At 32.7% G+C, this 10,345-nt stretch overlaps 1 protein-coding gene across 3 annotated transcripts; it reads left to right on the forward strand.

The window, feature by feature from the left end:
* Positions 1 to 1,743: 1,743 nt before the first annotated feature.
* Positions 1,744 to 9,921, forward strand: LOC127792574 (uncharacterized). Of its 3 annotated transcripts, none has more exons than XM_052323109.1 (10): positions 1,744 to 2,058; positions 4,639 to 4,799; positions 6,646 to 7,153; positions 7,221 to 7,322; positions 7,463 to 7,544; positions 7,666 to 7,685; positions 7,792 to 7,852; positions 9,105 to 9,184; positions 9,338 to 9,445; positions 9,562 to 9,921. In XM_052323109.1, the coding sequence occupies exons 3-10, from the start codon at positions 6,722 to 6,724 to the stop codon at positions 9,631 to 9,633; spliced, it is 957 nt and encodes a 318-aa protein (XP_052179069.1). In that variant the 5' UTR covers positions 1,744 to 2,058; positions 4,639 to 4,799; positions 6,646 to 6,721; the 3' UTR covers positions 9,634 to 9,921. The 3 variants fall into 3 exon arrangements, with proteins under 3 accessions (XP_052179069.1, XP_052179070.1, XP_052179068.1); XM_052323108.1 differs by having other exon boundaries at positions 1,746 to 2,058; positions 6,706 to 7,153; XM_052323110.1 differs by lacking the exon at positions 4,639 to 4,799 and having other exon boundaries at positions 6,706 to 7,153.
* Positions 9,922 to 10,345: the final 424 nt, after the last annotated feature.

A 10,345-nucleotide genomic window follows, 5' to 3' on the forward strand; every position in this document is an offset into this window, starting at 1 on the left:
CTTGGCCAAATCCTTACATGCAACCCCCCACAGCATCATCCCCTCCTCCCTCCTCTTGTTGATTGGGATCATGTGATGGCTAAAAGATTCTCTCTTTAGATTAGATCTCTAATATCTAGGGTCCATTTAATTGGTTTTGTTGTATTTAAATTTTTGTGCTTAGATTTTGTTTTCGACCAAAAAACAAAATTTAAAATTGTTCAATTTATGTCACCCATTATTAAAAATCATAAAAAAATATAAAATATTGTTTAATTTTTGTGTTATTATTTTTTATTAAACACTTGAATCTTTTAATAATATAAATAAATATTAAAAATTATTTAACATTTACTTTCATTTTTTTGAAATGTAGAATTACTAATTAAATTTTTTATTTAAAATTAGAAAAAAAAAATCTTTTTTAATTGACAATATAGACGCTTTACGTAGTCTTTGTTCTTTTTGTTGTTTTCAATCTGTTTTTAATTTTTTAAAACAATAAAAACGTGTTTACGTTCATATTTTTAAAAATAAAAAAATTATAAAAAAATTTAAAATAACAAAAAATTATTTTGTTTATTTTCATCAAAAACATACTTAAAATCTTGGGTAAATTATATGAAATCCCCTGCACTTAGGGTCACATGCAACTTACCCCCTGTATTTTCGATTGTATCAAAAAACCCCCTTACACTTTCAAAATGTTGTAATTAGTCATAATTTGTTGAAATTTTACATAATTTTGTACAATTTACTGGTTGAGTAATGCAAATTTCTGTATTTCTTTCATATACTGAAATTCTGTATGTAGAATTTTGTATTTTGTATGTAGATTATTACACAAAATTATGTAAAATTTTAACAAATTATGACTGATTGCAACATTTTGAAAGTAAGAGAATGTTTTGATGCAATTGAAAGCACAAGAGGTAAGTTTGCACATAACTTTAAGTGTAGGAAATTTCATATAATTTACCCTAAAATTTTTAAAACACGAAAAATATTACAGACAAAAAGAATATATTTTTAACAATTTTAAAATAAACACTTAAAATATAAAACTAAAAATAAATTTAAAATTTAAAACTAAAAACTGAAATATAAAGAGAATAGTCCATTAGTTTTTCTCGTCATATAGTTGAACATAAATAAGATTTTATTAATTTTAATTTTTAAAAACTTATTTAGCATTTTATTAATTTTAATTTTTAAAAACTTATTTTTGCTAAATTTATAGTAATATAAATAGTTAACAATATTCTATAAACTATCAGTATATTTAAAAAATAATTTATCTTTTTTAAAAAATTTAGTATCGCAAGGTGTTTTTATTTTCATGATTATATATATTTTAAAAATTTTTAATTTTAAAAATAAATTTAAACCATCAATATATGTTATATTTTATAACACTATTTATTGTTTAATATTAAGAAATAATTTCTAAATTTAAGAAATTAGGTGTCCTCATCTAAATTGGAACAATAAAATAAATAGAGTATGAACTTAAATAAAAAATTATCATAAAATAAAATTAAAAAATATGGGAGCCCTTATTTTCTGGGGGCTTTAATGATCTATGTCTTGAACGAGAATTACGATCCAAAACATTACTTTGGGCAAAAATTTTTACTTTTATATGTCTTATATCATTAATTTTTTTTTTACTCAAACCCACCCGAAAGAGCAGAAAATATATTATATATAGACCCTATTATTTGGTTCAAAAAATTCAGACCGATTAATAGGCCAAATGGATTCGGTTTTTCGGACCCAATAAACACTATCACAGTAGAGAGAGGGCTTAGAATGGCTGGCCTTGGAGAATCGGGCCGCGTCGTAGTAACTCGATGGCTCGTACAAAAGGCCCCGTTTGGGTTTTCTATCTTCAGTTCCTCTCACCCAAACCCTAAAACCCAGTCTGAAACTTCAGTCCAGCCCTCTGCTCTGCAATCGCCGCTCTTCGGCTGCTGAAAATTTCTCGACGTCGGCAAGATTCACTCGGCGTTCTCCTCCAAGCTCTAATCTATTTGGCCATCGCCGCAACTGCGTCACAGGCGTCGGAGATTGTCTTTGGTATTGTATACCCCTTCTCACGCTATCTCAATATCTATCTCCTCGCATTCGTCTTTCTGTATCTGTTGATTGATGTGTAGGACTGCACCTTTAAGCTCTCCTTGTCTAATGCATTATACATTGCAATAACGTAGATCTCCTTTTTATCAACTTCTCTTAGTTTGAGATTTGGGATTTCATTTTATGGCAGTCATTGTTCCTCAGCACCAACGTTGAACTGTTGTAGTTATTTCCATTAGAGCATGGGAGTGATTCATTTATTATACAAAATTTGTAGGCAATGGGATGGTAATCGTGGATGCAATGCAACAGTCTTATTGTCTACATTCTGCCATTAAAATTAATAAGTTCATCAGCTATGGGAGTCACTGTCATTAGCATCTTGTTACATCGCTTCCTTCTTCACAGTTAACCTTAGTAGACTCCTTCCATAGAGTTTTATAAGCATCGGATCTCTTCTCATACTCTGCCCCTCTTATTTATTCAAAATCATCTTGCTAGTTATGTACGTGAAAATAGGTCTTTCAAAGAGATATTCTAATTTTGCATCAATAATTGTACGTGTTCCAATCATACTTACTATTTTATTCTCTATTTCACTCTCTATTTTATTTATTTTTTAATAATTTTAATTTTATTTATTTTACCTCACTTATAATTTTCAATAATCAAATAGACAGTATTATCAGACACACATATACACAAATCAATAATCGAATACACAAAATAATCAAATACGCATATATACATAATTAATAACTAAATATATAAAATTAATAATTAAATACATAAATTAACAATTAAATATATAAAATAATCAAATAAAAAAAACAAGAAGAAAAAAATCACAAACCTAATTTGCTGGATGAGGATGAAATTGAAGCTGGTATTCTCGTCAAACCAAGTCACGTGAGCAATGTCGTCGATTGTTCAGGTGATGGTGCTTCTGCTAGTTGTCGTCGCTGATCGTTGAGCATGTTTTCGCCAGATCTACTCTTGTCACGTTTGTAACTTTTGTTGTTGGCTGATTTCCTTGCATGCGTCGATCCTCTTTCAACATTAATGATCGTTGTGGTAAGGAGAGATAACGAAACTTGATGCATAGATTTGGTCCATAAGTCTTGGTGATAATTTCAAGGTTTACCAATGTTTTGGCGATGACGAGCAACACTGAGGGCCGAATTTGAGTTTGAATCGTTACAAATATCTTGACTATTAGAGATGGTGAAACTGTTGGAGATGGCCTAAGGGCATATGGCTTGAAAATATTACTAGTAAACTTCTAGTCATGGCATCTCCTAAGTTCAAAATATCATAAATATCATTTTACCATCTCATGAGTCGCGACATTCAAAATAATTCTCAGTCCGCTGTTGATGATTCATGAGAATTATTAAAATATCATTAGACATTACAAATAAATGTGTCGATTATATGTATGTACATACAGAAAATATAACATGCACATCAAAATGTCTTAACAAATAAATTGAGACAATTTAACATGTTGAATTACGATATTTTAATTTGTCTATTATTTTTTATTATTTTATTTATTAATTGTCCCCTTTTGAAATTAAATTCAAAGATTTTGGACATATTTCTATAATCGAGCTAGGGTCATAGATGAGCCAAGTTGCTCGTAAGGGACTTGGTGCTCGGTTCGTTAAAAGTTTGTTTGAATTTGTTTGTTAAAGTAAACGAGTTGAAGTTCAACTTAATTTTAAATCTCGATTTATAATTGAGTTGAGTTTGAATTTAGTCAGTAACTTGCGAACTGATTTGAATAAAAGTTCGTGAACTAATTCAATTATAAGTTCGCAAGTTGATCATTTAGAAGTTTCTGAGTAGACTCAATTATTGGTTTATAAGTAATTTATAGAAATTTATTTATAAATACATTAATAAATTTATAATAATTATATTTAAAATTAATAATAACTCTATTAAAAATTAATAATAATTCATAATAGTAATTAGAATTATTGTTAAGTTTAAATAAGATTATTATGAATTATATAATATTACATCAATATATATATAAATAATATTGTCATAAAAATATAGTAATTATTTAAAAGATATGAAAATTTGTGTATATTTTGAGTAATATGCAGAATAATTTTTTTTATTTTATGTATTATATTTTACAAAACACACCATATATTAATTTTCAGATAATATATATTTATTATACTTTATTTTTTAAATCTAACTATTTATTGTTAATTAATTGTATTATAATAAATATATTATAAAAAGATATATTTAATGTTTATTAACTATATATATAGATTACAAAAATTAATTGATTAATTAAAAAATTTAAGTCAATTAAATTATATATTATAATTCATCATTTATATGTATATTTTTTATTTTTTGTAAATTAATATGTTATAATTATTGTCTTGGTTATTGTTATTTTTTTTGAAAAAAAATTATAAAATAATAAATATTTAAAAAATAAAATAGATAGGGGTGTATGTGAGAAATAATCAAAATTATTAGGGTTGGAATATACAGTTCAAACCCTAATTGATTCGTTTGAAATTGCATTTGAATTGCAATTGCTTGTAGCCTGCTGCTGGGAAGAAAGGAAGAGACTAGAGACCCATCGCCGCCGCCGGAGTGTCCGCCGCTCTTGCCGCTGCCTCGCCCCTCTCGCCTCCTCGCCGTCTCAGAGAGAGAGAGAGAGAGAGAGGTTTATTTTTCTTCTTCAATCCGTCCACTGCACATTGGTAACACTTCTCTTCCAATAATTTTCAATTTATTATGTGTAATCAACTGCTTGTCATTTGTGCAAGTGTTCCTAAATCTTTTTGGACAGTGTGTGTTTGATTGAACACAGAATTTGATCTTGTTTCGTTCCTTAGAAACCCTAAGAAAGCTGAAATGTGTTACTGCTGAAGGCTTTTTTGTTCCTTCGAACTCGAGCCCGAGCCCGAACCAAGCTCAAGCTTGGACTATGTTAACCGCGCTCGAGCTCTGACCAAGCTTCCAGGCTCGACTCGAGCTCGAGCCTGAGCTCAGATTTGCCGAGCCCGAGGCAAGACAGATCGGCTTGATTACAACCCTATCTAGCTTAGGTGTTTTCAAAAGCACTGGGCACACTTAAGCGCAAAGCGGGTCACATGCTTAAGCGAAGCGAAGCGCTCATAACTGAAATAAAGAGTGTAAACTTTTATAAGCATAAAAAATATAAACTCTTAAAAAAACAATCGTTAAGAAAAAACTAAATAAGATTGAGGGATGCAAATTTAACAAACGATGAGATACCGTTTTTTATTTATATTTTATACTTGTGTTGAAGTTCATTCAATCATAAGAAAAGCATAAGGGAAAAAAATCATCCCTAATTTACACCTATTCCTAATCAATCAACTCCTGATTTACAGCAATCCAAAACAATTATCCCTACTTTACAATCAATCAACAATCTATAATTTACAACAATCAAGAATCAATCATCAATCCCTAATTACCTAATTATATGTTTTCATCAATATTTTTTGCTCAGTAAATACAGTCAAGTCTTTTTTTTTTTTTTTGTTTAAATGTATATATGATTTTTATCAGATCTTAAATAACTTTCTTTTGGTAAGGTTTCCATTCAAGCGGCGACATCATTGCAAAAATTTAAACAAATCCATCCATTCATATTATTTGATAAAAGAAAAAGACAGGCATATTTTTGAAGCACGCTTTTTTGTGCTTCAAAGCTTAGAAAAAGCATAACTAAAGCATGCTCAGCTAATGTTTCTGAGCTTCACACACACAAAAAAGCCCTAAGCATGCTGCACTTTGTGCTTAAGTGCATTTTTTTTAAAACACCAAGCTCATAGATAGCATGGCCCAAGAGGCGCAGCCCAAATTGGGGCTTAAATCCTGTGGCTTATAATGGGCTAGGGCTACAAATCAATTCTTCATGTTCTGTTGCAATTCAATGAAGAACCTTGACGTGGTAGAAATAGAATGCTATTCTAGAGAGAAATCTGTTTAGAGCATGTTCACCCTTCAAGGGGCATTGAGGAATTTGGACAAAGGCTAAAACACAGGATCTAGGTTGAACCTCAGACATTCTTACCGCTAGAGAATCTGTTATTCCTGTTTATGCAGTTTCAACTTTCAATCACCAAGATTTCGTTTTTAGTTCAATGTGGCTTTATCCTCTTGTTACTCCTGTTCTTGTCTGGGCTTCTGTTTGAACATGTTTACTTGCTCTTGTTCTTCTATTTTTAGGAATAGTAAATGATAAACTAATACTTTTGACATACTTCGATTTTCGGTCCCTAAACCTGGAGCTATGTGTATGCAATCTTTCTGGGTTTTGATCAAACATGGTCTTCTATTGGAATTTCATATTCTTGTGCAAAATTATGTTTACCACATGTTGTGGAGCAAAATATAGTTATCTTTTATCTTTATTTTCCTTTTGTTCTGTATGTATGTTTGAATCACAACTGTGATTTTGTAATGTGGAATAAATAAAGAAGACACCAAAGGAATATAACAAAATATTGCTTAATATTATTTAATTAAAAATCTTGCAAAGTATATGATCTAAATTTGGCATTGTGAATGCAGAATGCCCTAGACCAATACCCTTTTCCTGACTTTTGAAGGATTGGAATTTTTTTCATTCAGGAATTAGGGTGAGGCTATGGCTGAAGTGGCACAGGTCCATCAATCAGGTCAGGGCCCAATGAAGAGGAGAATAGGGCACAAGAAGGGTGGTAAGGCAAAGAAAAGAGTAAAAGTGTTTCAGGGAACTTCTGAAAAGGTTAAAATAGACAAGAAAATGCAGAAGCTATTTCGCAAAAGAGCAAGGGAGTACAATTCAGATGATGAGGAGGAGCCTTTGCCAGTAAATAGAGATGGATATGAACAGTCCCTCAACGAAAATGAGGTACCTGATGAAAATGCTTCTGATGAGGAGGCAATGAACCATCAAAATGATGACATTGAAAATGAAGTGTCTGAAGATGAAGATGGTGAAATCCAGCCTGGAATTATGAAGTTTGCTGAAGGTTGCAAAGCATTCAGGATTGCATTCAAGAAAATTACTAAGACGAATGTTTCTGATGATCTACTGGTAATTAATATGCTTGCCCTGTGAACTTATGATTTTTGAAATTGTATGAAGTTCAATGTCTTTACAGGGCCCTGTATTATCAGCACACAAGAAGCTATTGGCAGAGAAGCTTGCTGAAGAAAGAGCTGAACGGAAAGTAAAGGGGGAGGCAAAGAGGGAGAAACATTTGGTATTTCATTTGACTTCCACTATAATGTTCTTTCATTATCCCATTTTCTATGTCTGTGGGCCATGTTCACTAAGTTTCATTTGGTTTTCCCATCCATTGTAATTAATGTCTGTCTTCATCTGATAATTCCTACCACAAAGATAGGTGAAAAGGGCCATGTGAAGCCTGCTAATTTCTTGGATTCACGTGAAAAATTTCTCATAGGAATTGCTACAAAAGGAGGTATGAAGTATCTTTTTTGTTAATGAAGTTTATTTATTCAAACAACTATTTCCTAATGGTACTTTCTTCCCTTCTCAACTAATGAAGTTAACTTTTTACATATGTATTGCTGGAGTTTCAGTGGTCAAGCTATTTAATGCTGTAAGTTCCTTCCATTCCTTTCATAATAATTTTTGGTTTCGGGCACATTAGCTTTTTTTGTCCATTGGCAGGTTCTTAAACTTATGTTGTTTGGCATCTCATATAGGTCAACAAAGCTCAAAATGCTCAAAAAGGATTGAATCCTTCAAGATCTAAAGATGAAAAAGGTATATAAATAGAAGCATGAGTTCAAATTTCAGCTTTCTTTATGTATTTGTTCTCTTTTGTTTCCTTTTGTTCAAGTTTAGGATACAGTGAAACATGCAATATGCTGCCTGGTTGGCTTAAAGTACACTTTGCCTCTATTAAAAGGTCTAGTCCAACTTAGTAAATTGGGTGATGCAGGTTCTAAACAATAGATATTAGGTGTCTAAGGGATCTTCCGTTTGCTTTCTCCTACTTAGAATGTTGGTTCAGTATTACTAGGTGGTCATGGATAACTGGATATTTAGTGACCTGTCAAGATATTGGGTGTATCAGATTATTTCTCAGGAGTGGTTACCAGCTGTTAATTTTTCTGTTATTTTAGTTGATAGCTGTACACTTCAGTTACAATATGTATCTGAAGTAACTGCCTTAAAGAGTAGCTATATAAGCTACTTGAGACTGCTTGGAGGTTGTTGAGTAATAACAAAACTGAATTCCTTCCTCTCTTCAATTCTCTCCCTAATTTCTCTATGTTTTCTTCCTCAACTTTATCTCCTTCTCTCTCATTCTCATCTCTATCTTCAAACAAACCCTAGGTCAGGACTGGTTCCTGACAGTCTTTGCAAGTTGCTCTTCTCAAGAATACGGCATACCCAATCATCATCCTTGTGAAAAGAATTCAAGGGGAGGCTTTTGCCATTGAGAGGTTGGTCTATAGGATGGAATATTATTCTTAGTGTTGTATGTGCAGCGGTGATAACTGGTTGATCATCTATTACAGTACTCTTATGTTATTGGGACACTGAGTTTAATCTGTCACTATTGGGCATTCCTTGGGTGCTTGCTAGATCAGTTTATAAACTTCACGATAGTGGGAGGGAAGTAGATTTTTCCAGAAGAGACAATTTGATGAGTACTTGCTATGATGTGGCCGTGGTTTATTTGGGGAGGGAGGAGCTATCAAACTTCAGGAGTTGAAAGCTTTTTATCAGGGCGCCATGCAGATTTTTTCCAATGTTATATGGTTGGTTGGTTCTTGGTGGATTTTGTTGGACAAATACTTGTTTTATTCTAAATTCTATTTTGGGGATGGTATGGGTCCTGAATTTTTACTTCTCTTGTACAAGGCAGAGCTTCCCAAATGATCTCTATTTATGTGTGGTCCTAGGTCGTGACTGCTATCTGTCTATCTATTTATGTGTTGAACTGTACAAGTGGTTGGGTAGGTCTATTGCAGTTCTTACTCATCTGAGGATGTCTTAAACTTGCCAGCAATAAGAAAGCGGAAGAAAGAAGTCCTTTTCTCAGAGTTGGGCAAGACATCATCCCAAGCAGCTGAATCTCTCACCAAGGTCTTCTCTCTCTCTCTCTCTCTCTAATTGCACAATTATGTGCAAAAAGCAGCCATTGGTCGCTTTTGTGGACTGGGTCATGCGATGTGTCACATCTTTGGGAAGTTGCTTGCATGTGTATCTGAATAATCAATAATTTTTTGGTACTCACAGGCTCCAAGATCTCCTGCTACAGTGGATGGTGAAGGTCCTGCCTGGGCTCCCTTGCGTGATGGTTACATGCTAACAAATCCCAAGCTAAAGGACTGGGATAAAATGGAGGTAAGAATTTTGCGTTCACAATTACACAGGCTAACCAACCCCACCTCTCTCTTAATTGGCACAGGTCTCAATTTTTTCTTTATGCCTAATGGAATTTATCTACTGCGTGGAAGCAGGGTACTTCTGTAGCAGACCATGTTGGGAAGATGTCATCAGATAGTTCATCTGACGATGGCTACGATGATTAATTTCATAAGCTTCAAAAAGAGTTGCATTTGTTTGTTCTTAATGGCCGAGGTTTTCTTTACTTGATGCAAATATTTTATAGTCTCCTTTTACTGATACAAGATGAAATTTTCAAGTGAATTTTCGTAGATTGTTTTTGCTCTAAATCGCTTGTAGTATGGAATTTCTCCTTGTATGATTATACACGCCAAATGGCTTGCTGTATTCAACGTATTGCAAAAGGTACAATCAGTTGAGTTAAACAGCAGATGTTACCAGTGAAATTAATGATAAATCAGATTGATAGCAGACTAGCAGTCTCATGTGATCTATGGTATGGCAGCCATCAGATTGGTCTACTAGTGGATTGAACAGAAATGGGAAAATATCGAGTATGGTGAGTTTATTTATTTTTGGTGCTTGCAGTATGGTAAATTTATTACATGGCTTCAATCGCACATGCACTATTTATGCATTTGTTTGCTAGGAAAAAAGGACTCTTTTTAAGTCTCATCATCTAACCCATTACTGGGACATAATAATTTATGGACCCTCTCAGGAGCAGCCGTAAATCCAAGAGCCCAGTTGTTAGTTAGCTGTTCAAAATGGCCCAAGTCTAAAACAAAGCGCAAGTGCCCCAGGACTCAAAGAGTGGTGGGTGAAGCTTTGTTGTAAAATGTCTTTTTCATTCATAGTTGTGAATATAGTATTAGATAATGTATTGGATTTGTCACT

This window comes from Diospyros lotus, chromosome 15 (assembly GCF_014633365.1).
Source record: "Diospyros lotus cultivar Yz01 chromosome 15, ASM1463336v1, whole genome shotgun sequence".
Taxonomy (NCBI): Eukaryota; Viridiplantae; Streptophyta; class Magnoliopsida; order Ericales; family Ebenaceae; genus Diospyros; species Diospyros lotus.

Bases quoted from the DNA above. Each gene is read 5' to 3' on its own strand.
- LOC127792574 (XM_052323109.1), top strand. From the start codon at position 6,722: ATGGCTGAAGTGGCACAGGTCCATCAATCAGGTCAGGGCCCAATGAAG. The intron at 7,686-7,791 runs GTAAGTTCCTTC...CATCTCATATAG, and splicing joins TGGTCAAGCTATTTAATGCT to GTCAACAAAGCTCAAAATGC. The intron at 9,446-9,561 runs GTAAGAATTTTG...GCGTGGAAGCAG, and splicing joins AGGACTGGGATAAAATGGAG to GGTACTTCTGTAGCAGACCA.